This window comes from Artibeus jamaicensis, unplaced genomic scaffold (assembly GCF_021234435.1).
Source record: "Artibeus jamaicensis isolate MK-2021 breed Jamaican fruit bat unplaced genomic scaffold, CSHL_Jam_final scaffold_916, whole genome shotgun sequence".
Taxonomy (NCBI): Eukaryota; Metazoa; Chordata; class Mammalia; order Chiroptera; family Phyllostomidae; genus Artibeus; species Artibeus jamaicensis.
This window is the reverse complement of record NW_026522059.1, coordinates 31588949-31609305: the sequence shown is the minus strand read 5'-3', so window position 1 is coordinate 31609305 and position 20357 is coordinate 31588949. Positions and strand designations below refer to the sequence as shown.

At 41.6% G+C, this 20357-nt stretch overlaps 1 protein-coding gene and 1 non-coding gene across 5 annotated transcripts; both read right to left on the bottom strand.

Annotated features, from left to right (window-relative positions):
• Nucleotides 1–1009: 1009 nt before the first annotated feature.
• Nucleotides 1010–20062, bottom strand: TP53INP1 (tumor protein p53 inducible nuclear protein 1). Of its 4 annotated transcripts, none has more exons than XM_037131077.2 (5): nt 19858–20062; nt 12474–12731; nt 11631–11988; nt 6527–6759; nt 1010–1206 (listed from the first exon to the last, which is right to left on the bottom strand). In XM_037131077.2, the coding sequence occupies exons 2-5, from the start codon at nt 12583–12585 to the stop codon at nt 1190–1192; spliced, it is 720 nt and encodes a 239-aa protein (XP_036986972.1). In that variant the 5' UTR covers nt 12586–12731; nt 19858–20062; the 3' UTR covers nt 1010–1189. The 4 variants fall into 4 exon arrangements, with proteins under 4 accessions (XP_036986972.1, XP_053516984.1, XP_036986974.1 ...); XM_053661009.1 differs by lacking the exon at nt 1010–1206 and adding an exon at nt 1989–4308; XM_037131079.2 differs by lacking the exon at nt 1010–1206 and having other exon boundaries at nt 1989–6759; nt 11631–11964.
• On the bottom strand, nt 15578–15706 carry LOC119038619 (U8 small nucleolar RNA). Its single transcript, XR_005080445.2, has one exon. It is a non-coding gene; the product is annotated as a U8 small nucleolar RNA (small nucleolar RNA).
• Nucleotides 20063–20357: the final 295 nt, after the last annotated feature.

The window sequence follows — 20357 nt, the reverse complement described above, 5'->3', positions numbered from 1 at the left end:
CATGTAACCTAATCACATTTGCCATATTCTATTCATTAGAAGTGGTCAGGGGGCAGCCTTCACTGAAGGGGGAGGGAGGGAGAGAAGCTGTGCCTTCCTAGGGGTCACCTTAGAGTGTATCTGCCACACAGTGTGTGGAATCTGCCTCTCCATCCCTACCACGGAGCCACATGCTTAGTCCCAGTGTGCGCATAAAATGACAGAATTGCTAGCTCATACCTCTGTGAGAAACACTTACTAATTCATGTGTTTGTGCAGTTGGGTGTCCTAGCCAGTCAAAATACTCATTCCAGCTACTAGGTTAGTTCTCCTCTTTCCTTTCAGCATGCATTTGTATTCGTTTGCAATAGTTACATTAGATTGTTAGTTGTTTCCTGTCTTGGCTCTCCTTCCTGCCATGCTAGTTGATTACTTTTATTTTGGGAGTTGTTGGAAGCATTAATATAGTTCTAAAAGCCAAGGCTGCACAAAAAAAGGGTGCTCAGAGAAACGATGCTCCGTCCTCATCCCCCTGATCCTGCTTCAGTTCCTCTCTCCTTTCCAACTCCTTTTTATCCATCCTCTGTAGGTAACGTCTTTTTAGTTTGTAGTTTAGTCTTACTATCTTTTGCACAAATGAGCAGATAAATGTTTTCTTATATTTCCTTCTTACATGAAGGATAGCTTACTATTTTTTTGTATTTTGCTTTTTTTTACTTAGCAGTTTTAGAAATCACTCTGAATCAGTGCACAGAGCTTGTCCTCATGGTTTCTGTGTCTGTTTGGATGTGCACAGACCTCCATTATGTGGCTTTGACAGAATATTTCAACCATGCTCCTACGTTTAAGCATTTAGGTTGTTTGCAATATTTTGCATTTACAGATGACACTGCAGTAAATAACCTTGTTGTCAGTGTAAGTTCTAAGGAGCTCAATTATCTTAGATCACATGCCAAACTGGGAAACAGGGACATGCCCATCTCCACAGAACACCTTCACTCTGGTGCACCCACTTTTGGGCTCCATGCCGGCACTGCCCTGGGGATGTGATCAAGCCACTTGACTCCTCAGCCGCTCTGGTTACGGTGTATGGAGGCCCCTCACCTGCTATTCCATGGTAGACTCTTCTCTTTCAAGTTGCTTCTTCCCAAATCAACTTTCATGACTTCGTTTTCATTTTTGAGCTGACCCTCCTCACCTCTGCTCTTTGTCATTTCACTGGAGAGTCTGAGAAATAATAAAAATCTGACTTGAACCCTGGCTGGTGTGGCTCAGTGGATAGAGTGTCTGCCTAGACTGAAAGGTTGCTGGTTTGATTCCTAGTCAGGGCACATGCCTGGGTGGCAGGCCAGGTCCCCGGTTGGCGGTGTGGGAGAGGCAACCAATCAGTGTTTCTTTCCTTCTCCCCCCCCTCCTTTCCCTTTCTCTAAAAATCAATAAATAAAATATTTTAAAAATCCATCTTGCAATAACTTATAGTTCTAGAATGCTGATCTTCCCCAAGGATTCCTTAACACGAGAGTTCTTTGAGCTACCTGTTCAAGCATTGAATATTCACTAGACTATTTAGACTAGAGGTCCCTAACAGGGGGCATTAATAGACACAGAGTATGTCCATACTGCCCTAAAATGTTTTTAAAGATTGTGTCCGCACATTCATGTGGGAAAACAGCCACTGAGAATTCACTAAGACAGCTTTAAAAAGTCTAAGAACCAATGTATTAAATTATATATATATATATATATATATAAATAAATATATATATAATTTTTTTAATGAAGATTAGTTGGAGGGAAAAAGCCCTGGCTTGGAGTTACCCTCAAATTCATCTTCACTTAGTGATTATTGTAATACAATAACACTTATTTTATACAAGTTTTTTTAAGTATTTAAAGTGTATATTAAATACATCTTTTGGACAAGTAAAACTAAACAGCAAATATTTTAAGATGTACCTAGTTTTAAGACTAGTGACCATAAAGAAAAAAATAAAAGAAACTGACAAATGTGAAGTTAAAGGACATTTTATTTACTGACAGATTAAAAACTGTAACTCCAGAGGGTGCTAATTGCACCACTGAACCCAATTACAAAGAACTGGTGTTAATACACAACTTTTAAGCAATGCTACACTTATTTTTTGGCAAAGTGCTGTATTGTTTAGTCTGTGTATAAAACTGACCAGCTATGAACTAACCAGTATAAAAATTCCTATAAAAACAGAAAAAATTTAGAGAGTGGCTCAAGAAAAACAAGCTGCCATTTATGCATAGATTGATGTACAGTATAGAACCTAACCAAATGTCCCTTTGTAGTTTTCAAGTTGTTAAAAAAAGTTTGTGTCCAGAAACACATCAAGAAGGCACATAGTACAATCTACAATACTCTTCAGTCTCTACAACTGATGCCCTGCCCTTGAAAAGCAAGTGTACAAGTCACAATTTTACTTGAGGAAAAAAACAAAGCCATTTTTTTCTTTGAATAACACACACAATTATTGATTAAAGTTCCAAACCTCTGGAGGAAAATGCAACCAAAAAGCAAGTAAAACCACTCACACACCCCAAGCCAGGAAACATACACATCTAACCTCCCCAAGTACTGGTTTAGTTTTCAGAAGTCCATCTAGAAAACAAATACTAACGGCTAAAGCAAATACAGAGCAAAACTGGGCATTTATCAATTATACAAGTTTTAAAAGTGGTGTAAGGGAAATTCTCAATGACATACAAAACATGATCCACTTAAGCTGCCTCCTACCTTTGAATAGTAACTTCTCCCACATATAGGATACTGTTGCAAATAGAAAAAGGGTATCTTTATCTATATCCCTTCCAGCACCTTTCTCCACCCAAACCACCAACATTGGTGTCAAATTTCAAGTGAAACTGCTACATAGCAAGGCTGACACCATTGCATTAAGTTGGTTTTCTAACTAAAGCATTTTACATAAAATTTTAAGCATTAAAAGTAGATAAGGATGCCTTTTATAATGCATCAACATGAGTGATGGCCGTGAAACCATCCATGACAGGAACTCTACTTTTAAGATAATTTAATCTGTGTATGGGCCTTATAATTTTAAGGTAACATATGCTAGTATCTCCAATACAAGGAGCAGTCTCTAAACTGATTCTAAAAACAAAAACTAACACTTGGAAACTCTTAAACTTTTTCCATTAATCTAAGTTTAAATGTCTATCTAGTTAGAGTCCTTCATTTTTTTTTGTTTCTAACTCAAAGAAAATGAGGATAAAGATATTCATTCTTCTTTGCTCTTTTCTCTTAAGAAGACATAAAGACAATATATTTCCTTGAGGAGGAAAAGAAATAGCAAACACAGATTCAATGAAGACTTACAGGTTACCCACCAGTGTGCTGCACAGATTTGAGAAGGAAAACCAATGGGCATTGCTTAACAGCCCTCTCAAGTTTTAGGTAAACTGTTTTACTAGGATCAAGGTACTGACGCAAGAGAGAAGACATGTAAAAAGCAACAGTTTGCCTAGAAACTGGAAAAATGAACAGAAAATTAATGTAAAAAAAAAAGCTCCCTGGAATAGGAAGTCAAAAATCCAATCACTTTGCACATTCTGTAAACAGTTCCCCACCCAGCCAAGCATGAAATGCATTGCCATGAAAGATAAATAATAAATGGTTAATATTCAACTTACAGTGCAGTACACAATTCAATTACTTGAGGAAGAAGAATAAACATAGAATATACATTACAAAATGTTTTATTAACAAAAACACAAACTTTGAGAAACACGGTGCATTATAAAAACTAAGAAATTTATTCATGAGACCTGCTTCTGTGCACCACACATTCCAGACTTTTTCCAAGTAACATTCGGTATTATCAGTTTAGAAACAGCGCACTGAATTCAAAGGGGTCTTATCTCTCCCGGCTTGAATTTTTAAGGAATATGCACTAAAGCACATTGTAAACCACTAATATTTACAACAGCAAAAATAATTTATAATAAATTGTGTTTTGGCCATGTTTCAAAGAATACTTAACATGTTAATATCATTCTGTGTTATTAGTGGTCTTGTGTCTTACACACAGTAGATGCGTAACAACATCTGGTGACCAAGAACTTCAACTGAGTTATGTAACTACTTTCTTCGATTCTTACATGTGCCAATTTCAGAAACCACAATATAATATCACAGATGGTGTGGTAGCCCTTACCCTGAAAAAACATCCCAAAGACTGAAATTATTTGTCTTCCAGGAACAAGGCATAAAAATTAGGTCTAGATAAGGAAAACAAAAAGGCAGTAACTAATGGAGATGTAAATGTATTTAAAGCATCAGGAAATCTGAAAAAGAAAAAAAAAGTAAAAAAAGACCATTGTAGTTATATATAGAAATCTGTCCTTGCTGCCAAATAAATTCTCCTGGCTGAACTTCTATAGCCCGTGAGGTACTAACAACTTGCATGCAATGTATTCAGAGGCTTACATCAAGAAAACATTTAGCTGGTCTATTTTCAAGTTACCAATATATGGCCCTATAACAAACATGATGTAAAACATACACACCTTCATGAAAACTCTACCTTTAATCTCCCAACCCAAGTAAACACAAATAGTAACAAACTTCTAGCTCAATTTGACAAAACTTTACAGACTTGGCCCCTAATAGAAAACAAATAAATAAAGGGGTGGTTGAAATGGAAGGGGAGTAGGAGAGAAGGGGGATCTAGACTCTTGTTCTAAAGAGACATTCCTGGCACTTCATCAACGCCAGCAGAACCACCAACCACCACCATGTAACTACACTATTTGACTGTTTCAGACTAAACATCCCAGTCTAGTCAGAAGAGCACAGCTCTTCACTTAAAAAAAGTATCCCATGCTTGCCCACATCAAGCTGCTACAGAGTTACTGAGAAATATAATACTTTATGTAACTTCGTGCTGCTTTTTCCCTTGAAACATTGTAGAGATGTGTACTTATTTAATGAGGGTGGCAAAGAAGATGGAAAGATAAGCTAGTTGATTATGAAAGTGATACTACTGCTCTGTAAGCAGAATGCTTTGGATTATAAATGTGCTTAATTTAATTTCAGAAGATTTCAGAGTGTGGATGGCTCAGCAAAACCCATCACAACTGCTAAAAAATAAAGTGACTGACTAGAGGTAAGAAATAGATCTTCTCTGTGTCGAGTGACCGGCCTCTGGGCATCGAACCCTGCACCCTGAACTCATTAGCGCCGACCCTCTGAAAAACAGTTGTGGCAGAAAAGTTGCCACAGGCCTCACCCTCACCACTGGATTCAGTAGAGACACCCTTGGAATCCCCCACGGGTGCAGTTCTAGAAAGCCCCACTTCAAATCAGGACATGGTCCTCACAATGGCTGTGAGCCAGGTAACTGCTACTGCTCCCGTTGGTGGAGGAGACAGAGGCCAAAGTGGTGAAGATTCTGTCTGAAGCCTGACTTAAAACAAAAAATTAAAACTCAAGGAAGCCAACCTGTCCCTCTTCATTTAGATGCCATGAAAGGCAATCGCCAGGAATTTGCTTGCTTGCCACTTGGCAGGACAGGCTCCACCGCAGAGGATTGATCACTGTATCAGAAATACAAAGCCTACCGCTTTTCCCTGGGGCAGACATAAATACGAAGTCACTCAAGTGCCTGGACAAGTACTTCTGAATTTACAGATGATGTGAGGTGGTGAGTGAGCAAAGCTGGAAGGAAGGAATTCAAACAACTTAAATAGTGGACTAATAGGTTAGTTACGGACATACATTTTCCCAAATACAATTTCACAGGTCTAATTGAATCCCTCTGCACATGAGACAAGTGTTTTTGTCCCACAACACTTGTAATGTCTGTACCACGTCACGCAGTCACGTCGGAATCAGTGAATGTACTGTTCACTAACACGAAATGTACCTGAATTCCAAAATGAACTCCATGGCTAATCGGGGGGCGGGGGGAACCCACTCACACAAAAATATATCAAGTTTTCTTTCAAAAGAGAATTCAGCCATAATTCCATTATAACCATGGCAACTACAACCTGTTAATGCTCATGTTAGTGTGTAAAAATGTATTTGTTATATACAGAAAAGATTATCAAGTACTGGTCAATAAAGTGTGTGGCTGACCCTGAGAATAAATTTTTGCTTACTCAAAAGATCGATTAAGTAATACAAAATAAAGTGAAGCTGAAAGACGCCTATTTTCATACTTGAGAAGAAATGTCTTTAAAATACTAACTTATATACACTTTAATAGATTTAAAGACATCCCCAAACACCAAACACTATAACTGTATTGATATGTTTCAAAAAATACTCTGAAAAATTTTACAAAAAAGTAACTGTTAAGAGCAAGGCATTATGTGATACACAGCATGTAAATCTGGTTTTCAAGATAGTGTCTAAACACACTGATAAAATTATGTGATTGGTCATCAACTGGCTGTAGAGAGACAGCATCTTCATTATCCAAACACACACATCCACACACATGTACAAACCAAGAGAAACAAACCAATCAAACTTGAAATTCTTAGTAATTGTACTGACGTGGGCAGGGCTGATGGACCGCCCAGCTACTGTGCTTGACTTGCCGAGAGTGGCAATCCCTGGTAAGATTTTGGCGACGAAGGCTATTTCTGTTAAGAGACTGTCTTTCACTGTGTTCTTTTATCCACTGGGAAGGGCGAAAGCTCTTAGGTTGTTCCAGAAAAGCCGTGTGAGCAGCAACAGCTGCAACGTAGCAGTGAATGTGCTGCCCCACTTCATTTTGAGCTTCCACTCTGAAACAGAAGAAAATGGGTGTGTGTTAAACAGAGTATGTTACTAATGACAATTGCAAAGTTACTTAGCAATTCAATCTGCCACACTAACTTATGGCTGAATGACAGCTCAGTGTTTCATGGCTGACAGACAAGTTTGTATTTTGTGACTTTTCTGACGGACAGAAAAGAAGTGGTAGAAAGAAGCAGCCAACTTTTAATAGAAACAAGCCATACAGTAGTCAACAGGTGGTTAATTAAGTAGACCATAACTGAAAAAATAAAAAAATGTTTTACACTTTGAGTAAATTTTAATTACAAAGCAAACACGTATGTGCTTTTCTAAGAGGGGAAACTGGCATTTATTGAGTATCTGCATTTGCCAAATATTTTGCGAATATTATATATTTTAATTCTTGCCATGATCTTAATAGGGCAATATTTTAATTCCCAAGTTTTATTGATCAGAAACCTATGGCTCAAAGATGTGTTTAGGTCACAATTATTAACTGACTCAACCAGGATTCTAACACAGGCCTCACTCCAGAGGACCGTGGTTATGAAGCAAGGTGAGTAGTGACACACTGTGGCAACAGCATCTTCACAGACATTTGCTGTCTGTAAGTGAAATGTCCTAGGAAGCAAGGTTTACAACTGTATTTAATAAAGCTTTATGGGAGGAAAATCTACTCACTTAACACCTTTCTAGTAAGCAGCTACCTGCTCATTATTTATATCACGACAGGGCACATTTTGGAGTGGTGTGTGCACAGCAATATCATGAAAACCCTTGGCTACAAACCATATGATGTGTTGTTTTCTATAGTAAAAGTTAATCAAGTAGGATATATCCAAACTATAGTAACATAAGACATGAGGAATTTTAAGATTTTTAAGGGTTATACAGGAAGGGTAGTTATATATTCTGTCTATAATCACTAGAGGAAAACACTATTCTTTTTTAATATATTGCTTTTTTAAAAATGGTAGAATCAAAGCAGGGCGCATTAAGAAACTAATAGAAGTTAAAATAAAGCCTAGTTTTTTTTAATTTTTATTTTTTAAAGTAGGTATTTTTTTAAAAGATTTTGTTTATCTTTAGAGGGGAAGGGAAGGAGAGAGGGAGAGAAATGTCAATGTATGGTTGCCTCTCATGTGTCCCCTGCTGGGAACTGCCCTGCAACCCAGGCATGTGCCCTGACTGGGAATCAAACCTCGAACCTTTGGTTCACAGGCCCACATTCAATCTACTGAGTTACACCAGCCAGGGCAAGCCTAGTTTTTAAAAGGTGGGCACTCTGAGTCCTTAACTTCCTACTCTGACTGATAACACAGTCCCAAAGGCAATGTACTTATTCTGTGCCAGTGAGTCTCACAAGCAGCTTTCCCTGGCCCTACAGATATTAAGTGGTGAATTATTAAATCACTAGTAAGATTTAAAATGCTATTTAATTTTACTGTTAGGAGGTCAACTTTACTTTAACTGGTTTACTATGGGTCGTTAAATTACACATATATTATTTAAGATTGTAGTGTTTTACAAAGGTTGAAATACAATAAAACACACACTCTGAAGTTCACCTGTAATTATAAAGCACCTTACTTTTATGTGCCCTGTGGTAATATCTCCAAGGATAGATAAGATGGCAATGATCTAACTTTTGAAAGACATGCTTTATTTCCTGCTCAAAAAATACAGACACCTATTTACTACATAGCCGTTCTCCTAATTTTGGTAACACTTAATTTCTACCTTGATTTAGTAGGCCTTACTTACAATAATTTCAAGTCTAAAAATAAGGATAGTAAATAAGATTTTGGTTATTAATTTGCAGTACTTTCTTATGTTCAGAACAAATTTATGTAACATTAAATGTGTTCTTTTGATGTTATATATGGAAAAGTACTTATGCAACTTCCCTATTGTTATATCAAAACATACAAGATACAAAAACAAATGAGATATTAACAAATGACATTTTCACTGCTTCGAAAATGCCAACAGAACCAGATGCAGTACAAGGTCCTGAACTGGACACTGCTGTGTACAAACCACATGAACTATCCTGGGCTCCAATGCGGAAATCGGAACATGGTTCGTGTAGATAAAGTGAAATTTTACTAAAAAAAGAAAGGTGGACATCATTGCCTAAGAAACAGATTATAAAATAGTATATGCAACTTGATCCTGTTTAGGTTAAAAATGGTAAGTTCCCACACATGCATGTGTGGGTACATACAGGAAAACAATCTGGAAGGATATACCCTAGAGTCTCAATAGTATTCACCATTGGGTAATAAAAATGTCATTTTAAATTGCTGTATATTTGCATTTTCTAATTTCCTGAAATGCATATGCACTATTTCTCTAATGTTATTTACAAAGCTGAATATATACACACACATACATATAATACACACACACACTTTAAATACTGAAAAAAATTTTTCAGTATTTAAATACTGAATATATACACACACATACATATAATACACACACACACTTTAAGTACTGAAAAAAAATTTTTTTTCAGTATTTAAGTAAGTTTGAAGTGACTATTAATTCTGCTAAATTCTTGAATGGAATTTCTCAGAGGTGAGATTAGAAACAAAAAAAGAATTTACCACGAGATACCACTTCACACCAGTCAGAATGGCCATCATAAACGAATCAACAAGTGCTGGGGAGGATGTGGAGAAAAGGGAACCCTAGTGCACTGTTGGTGGGAATGCAGACTGGTGCAGCCACTGTGGAAAACAGTATGGCATTTCTTCAGAAAACTGAAAAGGGAACTGCCTTTTGACCCAGTAATTCCGCTGCTGGGATCATACTCTAAGAATCCTGAAACACCAATTCAAAAGAACCTATACACCCCAATGTTCATAGCAGCACAATTTACAACAGGCAAGTGCTGGAAGCAAATTAAGTGCCCCCTCAGTAAATGAGTGGATCAAAACACTGTGGTACATTTACACAATGGAATACTACTATGCAGCAAAAAGAAAGGAGCTCCTACCCTTCATGACAGCATGGCTGGAACTGGAGAGTATTATGCTACGAAAATAAGCCAGGCGTGAAATACAAATACCATATGATCTCATCTATAAGTGGAGCCTAATCAACAAAATAAGCAAAACATAACCACAGACATTAAAATACAGAACAAACTGACAGTAACCAGAAGGTAGGGAAGTAATGGGGGAAAGAAGGGAAAAGGTTGTCAAGGAACTTGTATAAAGAAAGGACCCATGGATAAAGCCAACGCGGGTAAAGATGGAGGTGGGAGTGGGTGGGGCAGAGGACAGTGGTAGAGGGGAAATGGAGATAACTGTACTTGAACAACAATAAAAAAAAGATTCAGGAAGAATTTTTAGGAACTGAAGAAATTAATTTGAATAAAATATAAAGCAATTAAATCAATATTAACTCCAAAAACTTGTAAATTATGTTGGAGTGCCTCACTGACCTCTTGATAAACTTACAGAGCTGAATAAAGTGCCAGTTAAAGTAACATTTCCCATCAAAGAGCTTACCTAGTAGAAAGCCTGGGTAACTAAGCAAACTGTTTTTCAATTTGATACAAGCATATGTCTACCTTCATTCAAGATTAGCTACAATGTTGAGACTTGACAGTGCAGTAAACTCTGGTAAAGTTAAATTAATGAGCTGCCTGGGCTTTGTTTATACTTGGCAAACAGGAAATGGAAGGTATATACAATGGTCTAGTTTGTAGAGTCAAGAGCCTGGACAATCAACAGAGAGGCCCACCTGAACTGCTCCAAGGAATCAGTCGCCTGTACCCGGGACAGGCACGAAAAGAATTACGGCAGTGCCAGCACCCACAACACTTCAACAGCACAGGGAACCTTCCACTAGTGCACATCATGGCCTAGTCAGACTTTGGGACAATTAATGCTGCCATGGGCTTTATTTTAGTGGGAGAGCACAATCCTGAACGTGTTCCCTAGACAAAGGCCACACAATGTTTCTAAACTGGCTTTGGAACACACCAAACCTCACCGACCAGGCCTCTCCTTGAATCTGTCCAGGCCCTCCACCCGCCTGGCACTGAAACAGCCTTTCAGACCACTTGGGACCCCCATGTATCAACAAAACACTGTTCGGGTATGAAATCTTTCCTCTGTGAGGCAGAAAATAACTCTCTGAGCAAAATGTTTTGGTAAAGCTGCCATTTTACTTCATGTTAAGATTTCTCAGGTTTTCAATTTTAAGAGTCATTTGATGTGACTTAGCTAGGACTACTTGGAATAAAGTAAGAGTTATGTTTTAAGACATAATGTTCTTGTTGAATTTGATACCCTCAAATAATCCAGTCTTACTGTGCCAGAGTTATATTCTAAAATACTTAACAGAAATGCCAGTCTTTTCTTTCCATTCATTAGCAGCATATTATAAATGGATTAGCTCTCCATTAAATACTTAGGGCATATTATAATTTTCCTCTTTTTCACAGTGTCTCATATTTGAATGTCATTTGTTTCCTACAAAATCATCCTCTTCCCTTAGGTGTTTACTGCTGAAAATCACTCAGCACGTAAGCTACCTTTTAAAAGGTTCGGCAAAATGATAACATCTATGTATGGATGTATACACACATATATACGTATGCAGAGAGAATAAATGTGAATATTAACAAGGGCTTTGAAGACAATAAAATTAGGTTAGGAAGATATGGAACTTTTTAAAAATCTAAAATGAACAAGTTTTTTTTAATACCATCAACTGCCCTGTGCACTACGCGTATACCCTTATAAATCTCTAACAAAATTACTTTTGCATCTTCTAAAAACAGCTTTGAATGGTGGGGGAAATAAATAAACCACGTGCTAAACAGAATGCCTGTAGAATGAGTCAAATACTTATGACATACCTTGGACTCCCTGGGTTATGAAGTTCATCAGTCCCACAGCTGGTCTCACTGAGACCAGGGCAGGAGTTGTGCACGGCATAGACTGACATGCTGGGATGTTCAATGAGAAGATTTTCCATAGGACTGGTTTCCACCTTAATAGTGGTTAATCCACCCGCAGTGAAACACGGGGGAGGAGTGATAAACCAGCTCTCCTCCATCGGACAGGATTCAAACTGGAGGAAGCAGGAATCACTTGTATCAGCCAAGCACTCAAGAGATGCAGGTAAACAGGAGAAGACTGAAGGATGCTTGGTAGGTGAATCTTCAATAATGTCCTCTTCCTCTTCTTCTGCTGCTGACAAACCAGTGCAAGTGTCTTAAAAACGAGAGACACTGCTATTAGCTGATGCCCACATTCCTTCATTTAGGTCAGAAAAGAACATTTATATTCACCCATAATGAATATAAAATAATTTCTGAGCACTGTGTGTACATGTGTGATGTATCACTGTATGGGATGGATTATTCTGGCTTTGTGAGAAGGTTTTCAGACTGTTTCTGTTCTACTGAGTAAACATATAACAAGCCATATGTTACTGCTTGTCTAGCCTGATGGTTTTCTATTGAAGTGCCTCAATCTGATCAGGATGTAAGAGTTGCAAAACTGGCAGGTCTGACGTCAGTCAATTTCATGAGCTGATCACCTGGCATGGGCCATTTCCTGCAATTTTTAAATACAAATTCTTGTTTATTTACTTTTAAGGCTGAAAAACCTTTAAAGTTACTGATTTACTTGTTTAAATACTGAGATGTGAGTGTTTGCACTTTTGCTGTGATGATCAATGGTGGAGGATACCTTACCTATGAAATCAACAAGAATCCATTCATCATCTTCTTTCTCACTAAATTCTGGTTCTTGGTTAGAAGAAGTGTTGCTTTCACCTACAAACATTTTATTCAATCTCTGGAACATTTTTAAGGCAAGATTGAGACTTTGGCTGGATATTTTTACAGCTGAGATTCAAAGCCCCCTGTCTTCAGTCAGCCTGACGGCACTGACAGGAGAGTAAAGTGCACACGGTGCTTATTCAACTTGGGCGCGAAGAACAGTCATTATCCCTAAAATAAAACAGGAAAATAAGGTTATTTCAAACCAGCGTGTCTTTACATAATGTGTGTGTGGTTTTGAAAGTGCACACACATACATGTGCACCCTCTGAAGAAAGCACATGCCTTACTTAGCCTTCTGTCACAGCTCGTCCTTTCCCGCAGGAGCCAAGTGCAGGAACTGCAATATCTGGTATTTACAAAGCATGAATGACTACTGAAACACAACTTGTACATATCTCAAAATGTGAAACAAAAAGAAGGAGTTGGCATAGATGCAGAGAACAGGCTGATGGTTGCCAGAGGGGAGGGGGACTACAGGACCGGCTAACAAAGGTGAGGGGCTTAAGAAGTACAAATTGGCAGCTACAAAACAGTCACAGAGATACAAAGTACAGCATAGGGAATACAGTCAATAATACTGTAATAGCTGTGTGGTACCGGGTGGGTATTTGAAATATCTGGAGGACCACTTTGTAAAGTATGACTATCTAACCACTACACTGTACACCTGAAACGTGTATTTAATATTGAGTGTCAACTGTATTTGAAAAATAAAATGTGAAAACTCCAAATGTGGGGTCAGTGATTGAAGAATTTACTTTCACAACTCAGTTCAGACATAACCCTGGCCTGGAGAGTACCCATGGCCCCTCCCACTCAGACCCGCCCTGGTACAGAAAAGCTCCTTGAGGGCAGGGACCATACCTTTCACTTTAGTTGCCTTAGCACTTAGTGTAGCATCAAATCCAAAATAGAAATTCAGCTGTTTCAACTATTAACACCAAAGCATGACAAGCCATATGAATTAGAAACGTTTTTAAAAACGAGTTTACTTATTTATTTAGAGAGAGGGGAGGAAGGGAGTAAGAGAGGAAAACATTGTTGTAGAAAGAAACATCACCTGGTTGCCTCCTGCATACCCCGAACTGGGGACCTGCCCACAACCCAGGCATGTGCCCTAACCAGGAATTGAACCAGCAATTTTTTGCTTGGCAGGCCAATGCTCAATCCACAAAGCCACACCAGAGAGGAGAGGAACTATTTCTTTTAAATAAAATTATAATTCATTCTAGAATTTACATTTTAAAAAAGATTCAGCATTGTGAATAACAACATTATTGGAGAATTGCAAAAGAAAAGGAGGAAGGAGTTGGTTCTCTTTCACATCTGTACTTTTACAATAAGGGATAAATTTGAATAAAATTTATAAATTTAAGTAATTTCAGACTGCAGTACTGCTTTTTTGTAAGTAGAGGAGCAAAAGCTAGATATTAACAGTTGTTCTATGTAACAGTCAACTGCCAGAAGCTGCCAAATGAACCCTGCAATAGTACCCAGTGACTATCCTATGCTAGGCATTTACCTTTCTCTGGCTCATTTTCTCTTGTGCTCTGCATCTCTTGTATGTAACTACAAGCATATCTAATTACTTAAAAAATCTGTAAGGACAGCAGCATACTTTGACCTTCAAAACAGTTCCTACAGGTGGCATGGGAAAACATACACTGTAGAAATCTAAGGACAGCAACCAGAACTGGAACCAGCTGTTCACTGTGCAGTGGCAAGCCCCACTGCTTCTGCCCTCTGAGAGTTACGAAGTTACCCTAGTTCACCTGGCAGTACTTTCACCTCACGGAGTTCTGGTGAGTTCAAAATGAGGGACTACCCTCGTCTGATCTTGTTCCAGAGTTCCAGATTTATATATTCGTATCTTCTTGGTAACCTGATGGGCATGGCATATCAAGCCTAACCCATATCAAAGAGAACTTAATTCCTCACCCCACCCCACCCCCCACACTATGTAAGTTTGTATTTTCCTTTATCCCTTCTCAGTATGGAGCAGCAGCAGCAGCAGCAGCACCCAGGAGTTATTCAGGCCCCAAACCTAGCAGTTACCCTTGGCTTCTAAGCCCTGCCATGCTCCCTCCTTCCTACCCCACCCCTCCTCCAAACTACCAGCAAGTTCTCCTGACTCTAGCTGCTTGGGTGGCTTGATTCCACCTACTTCCCTCTACCACCCTCATTCTAGTTGAAGCCAACCTTCCTGGTGTCTCTCCAGATTCCGCCAGTCACCACCTCCTAGATGGTCTCCTGGACCCTATACTTGTAAAATGAGATAAGGTAGGCAACCTATTTGGCACAAAGTTCTCAGTCAGTGTCAAATATCATTCTACAAATATTTATCAAGCACCTATTACGCATCAGGTGTAGTGCTAAGTGCAGGGGAAAAGGCAGTAAAATAAAGCCCTCCCGTGGCCAGCTAACAACCTACGTGCTGTGTGCCCTGGGAGAACTACTGGGTGGCCCTCAGACCTTTGCAGGTGGAGGTCAGGGAACTTAAATGATTTTAATCTTGGGTGGTTGGGAAGATCAAGAATGAAGGGGCAGAAGGAACACCGTGGAAACCTGAAATCAGGAATGAAGCACCTACAATACGACTCCAGACTCAGATGGACAGTTGTGAGGGCAGGCTGGGGCAGAAGTTAAGGGGAGGGACCAGTCAAGGATGACCCAGGCTTGTGGCTTGGCCAACTGGGAAAATGGTGAGACTATGTAATGGAACAGGAGTACAGCAGGAGGTGCAGTTTGGGCATTTTAGAGAGGCTGAATTTGGGATATCTGCAAGTCATGCACCTGGAGATGTCTAGTAGGTGGTTGAATATAGGGCTGTGGAGTTCAAGGGCACGGTCTCAGCTCAGGGGGCAGACTTGGAAGTTGTCAACACAAAGGGGGTAACAGAAACCATAACATTGGATGAGACCATCCAGGGAGGATGAAAAGTGCCTCACTAAACAACACTTCTTTTTCTGATGAGCATACGGCGTCCCCCATAACTTCAGACTTTGTTTTAAAGAATCAGGAACAATCTGGGTGTTGCAAGTCCTGGTTATGCAGAAATGCTAATTGCAAGTCATGTGAACCATCATCATATTCCAATCTGTGTTCCAAAAGGAGGAATAGGGAAGGATTATCCGACCTGATGATGTAACTCCAGACTTTTGACATTTCACTTTCAAAACAGCCATCTTCAGCTGTAAATGTAGTTAGAATCTGTAGCTGGTTAGATTCCTGGTTCAATTCTTTATGTAAAAATTGGATTAAGACAATTGTTTGGCATCCTACTACAACTGTGTAGTACTACCAATGTGTCTTCATACCAATGACATTTGAATACTTTTGTGGTCACAATCAGCCATTAAATATTGAAGGTGGGTAAACAGAATGTGTCACTTGCATAACAGGTCTTCCTGTAACATGGCCAAATCATGAAGGCTGGAGCTCTAACACAGGAATTCAAATTCCGCTCTATGTCCCACATAAGAGAAGTCAGAAGAGAGGTGGGCTATGTAATTTGCTTAACCTACTGTGGTATGACACATATCCCAAAAGAAGAACTATCACAGGGTTTGATATAAAGGTTTTGAGTATATAAACTAGAAGGGAAAGAAAATATTTTCAAAATCTTTTCCTCATTTCTCTTAAACTGTGGAGGCAGATATTGGCCCCAAGTATATTTCTGTGTCTGCTGAACCAGTTGAGAGACTAATCCCAGTTCCCAGCACTGGGTTGGGTGCTGGCTCTGCACCAGATAGGAAGCAGGCAGTGGGGGCCAGGGGAGGGAGAGAACAAGCCCCACAGGGAGACCCTTGCTCCTCCTAAATGAGCATCTTGTTCCCTAACTGTGATGTCACATGGGGTCCAGGCCAGATCAGTGGCAGCTACAAGGCAGAGAACATTAGGCTGGGCACCACCTACAAGGCTGGGACCACTGTGGCTGGGCAGCTGTGGGTTTCCAACTGCAGAGGGCCCCCTCTGGCTACAGCTCCATGTGAGGACAGCTAGCTTATCCTGGCGCGGGCACAACTACATCACAGGAAAGGTGTTTCCAGTGGGGCTTTCCACCTGGCAGCACAAGTCAATCTTCTGGCTTCCTGTAGTCAAAGGCTGTCTACAGGTGCTCCAAGCCTCCTGCAAGGGCAACCAGCCTTGGGTGCGGTGTTCAGGAGCCCAGCCAGTCAAGAGAAGAACTCATCATCTTTCCAAGTCACTGTTGGTATTTATGTAACACACCCGTTGAAGCTCAGTAGGAAGGATACAGAATGGAGTCTTGCCTATCCTGCCAATGACCCAGAGACTGTCCCAACCCAGTCACTGCTACTCTTGACCTTGGCTCCTACTGAGGAACAGAGGCTCTCCACCAGGCTGGTTCTATGTGGGGCTAAAGGGCAAGGCAAAATAGATTTCACTCCTTCCTCCATGTCACTGACTTTTTGATACTCGTAACTGGAGGGCAATGATAAAACTAAAGTGAAAATTCCTAAGAGGACAAACTTACAAACACAGCTAGAATTGAGTGTAGAGGTAGAGGCAAAGAAGCCTAGGTGTGGTAGTGCTGCCTTTGTCTGGGGCGCCTGCAAGCTTTCAGCATTAAACCTCAGCCGAGCAGTCTCACCCCAGTGGAGAAAAGAAACCAACTGTCTGTCTGCACCCCAGCATTTCAAGAAGGCAGCTTTGTCCCCGTAATCCTGGCTCCAAATACCTCCCTTTAAAAAATGTCTTTTTCATTATAAAATGAATGAAATCACATTATAAAAAGCTTAGAAAATAGGTATTACTCCATGTTCTGTTACAGCCACTGTTAGTATATTGTACATTTTCCTCTAGCTTTTTCTACAATGCAGTCTTTTTAATCATTGGTTGTAGTCTAGTGAATGCACAGTTTTGTACCCTGCTTTGTTACTTAACATTTCATCATCAACGTTTTGCATATTATATTGCATGAGTAGAAATGCTCTGTGAGCAGAGAAAGGTGGCTGAGTGGATACGTATGGGGAGGAGCATTCGACATAGTTTGAGAACTTAGAAAAGGAGTTAGTTGCTGGTCTGGAAGAGCTTGTTAGCTTCTCATTTTTGGGACAGCACCAACCTAGAGGGAGTATGGCCCTGGAATTAGCCAGCTGTGTTTGAAATCTTGGCTCTGCTACTTGCATCTTGTTTGAACTTAGGATATTTAGTCACTTCTTGGTGCCTCAGTTTTCTTACCCTTAAGCATTGGGGATGGTGGTGTCAACATGAGTATTAAGTGTGTATCACTTAATAGCACACAGCACATAGCAGGTAAATATTAACCACAAGTTCATTCCAAAGCAATTGTTGATTGACTATGAGCAAGTAATTTAGCATCTTTGGGCCTGAGTGTCTTTACTTGCAAAAATGTTTATATAATAATTAGAGCTACAATTTACTGAATGCTTATTTTATGAGACAGGGCCCTGAGGTACTTATCTGTCCCATTGTACTAATAAGGAAACTGAGGCTCAGATATTAAGTAATTTGCTCAAAAATGACACAGCCACTCAGGGGTGGAGCTGGCATTACAGCCTCAGTCTGTCCGGCTCCAAGCACATTGCTTTTCCCTGCACATGATCTCTCAGGCTCCCTCCAGCCTCGACTGTGGCTCTGTGAACCTCAGAGAACAGCACTGTTTCAGTTGGTGCTGGCTGCCAGTAGGCGGCTCCAAAAACAACATTAAAAAATAAAAATCCCACAACTTTGATGATCTAACTTCATGTACACTTGTGGCTTCTTGACAGTTTCGAAATACCAGGTGGCTCAACAAACCACATCATCGTTGAAAAGCAGCCTCAACATTATCTCTTTATATCCTGCCTCCCTCACTTGTTTAGGAAAAAAAACAAAACAAAACATGCTGATTTGAGGAATTTAAAATCTATTTTAAACTGCAGAAAAACCAAGCAAGAAAGTAGTCTGCCTGTTCCCCTTTGACCTTTATTCAACTAGCTCCAGGAGAGTTACTCTCCCAGGGACCCACGGGTATCAGCCCTGAGGCTGAATGACAGTGGACAAAGACAGAAATAGGTGGTAATTCATAGCCTGTTAACCTTGAATTTTGAGAGTAGGGCCATTCCCAAGAGAAACATAAGAGAGCACTCACAGAAAAGAACAAAAGATAAGAGGAAAAAAACAAGAGACCTTGGTCACAGAAATTTGTAAGACCCTGGTTCCAGGCAGGGGCCTTTGAAAATTAGGCTGCCAGTTCAGAACTAACAGTGTCTGAGACTTAAAACCAAAAGCTTCCCAAGTGCTTTTCACATCTGCAATGAAAAATGTATTTCAATTACCAGGCAAGTGATGTCAGGATCTTGGAGCACCTCATAACTTCTGTTCAATGACTCCCACGGGTGACTCCCCTCCCCCCTTTCCTAAAACTACTTTGTATTTAGAAAACGTTTACTTTTAGCAATGTATGCCCAAGTCCTTGTAAGTTACAGGTGGAAACAGGCTCTTCCTTAATCTGCTCGATTCGGAATTAACAGAGGATAATAAGCAGACATAATTGGGAAATACGATAAGAACAGAAACTGTCACAAAGCATCTCTGTCTTTAAAAGAGAAAACACCCTGTCCTTTTAATTGGCTGTGTGGCCTTGTCTAAACGACTCAATCTCTCTGAACCTCGGGTTTCCTATTCACGAAATAATACGGTAAAGCACGCATTATACTATATGGCATGTCATAAGCCCTCAGCGTGGATTACTTGTAAGATGATAAGGATTTCTAAATTATGGGCAAGTAAACTGAGTGTGCTCCACAGGTGCGACCTCAAAGAGTGATGTGTAAGATCCAGCGCGTAGGCTGCGGTCGCCGGGTTCCGGGAGCGGAGGACCCACGGTGCCACCGAGCGTGACCCAGGGCCTGGTGTCTGGCGGAGGAGGCGCAGGGCTCCGGGCCGCGGCCCCCGAGGGATGAGTCGCGGCGCGCAGTCCGGGCCGACAACCGGGTGCACGAGCAGGACGGAGCGGAGGGCAGTGAGGAGGCGGAGGAGGTCCCGCCGCAGCCAAGAGAACGGGCACGCTCGGGAAAGGAGGCAGAAACCAAACACCCAACGGCCGCCCAGCGCCAGGGCTCGGCCCGGTCCAGGTCCGCGAGGCCGCCTTAGCCTGGACCCGGGGCCGCGAGGCCCGCCGAAAGCGTGGGCGGCCCGGGGCGGCGCCCGGAGGAAGCCGGAGGCCGGGGAGCTCCGGGGTGGCGGCTCGCGGGCCGGCCCGAGGGCACTGCGCGCGGGTCTGGGCTGCGCCGCCCGGACCAGCGGCCCCGGCCCCGCCCGCACTTACGTGGGCCTGACCTGCAGCAGCGCGGACGGCGGCGAAGCCACAGCGCCTCGCTCCGCGGGGGCGGGCGGGCGCGCGGTGCTGAGGTAGCTGCGGGTCCCGGGACGGCGGGCGCGGGGCCGGGCCGGCCCTCCAGTCGCTGCGCCGCTGGCCGCTGGCCGCCGCCGGCCCCTCCGGCTCCTTTTGTTGTTGTGCGGCTCTCGCAACAGCTGATCCGCCGCCCCGCCCGCCGCGGGCCCCGCCCCGGGGCCGCGCCAGCCCGGGGCCCACCAATGGGGAGCGCCGCGGCCCCGGGGCCACCCTGCGAGAGGTTGTCACTAACGCACGTGACCTGGCGCCGAGCCGGGCAACACTCTCAAGTTAGAAACAAGCCCGGGCAACAAAAGCCGGGCGCCGGGCGCGGGAGAAGACCGTAGGGGCGAGCGGAAGGGAGGGAGAGTGGGGGTTTGGCCGGGCTGGCTCTGGGGCGACTGGGGGACAGTAGAGGAGGGTCCGGGGCACAC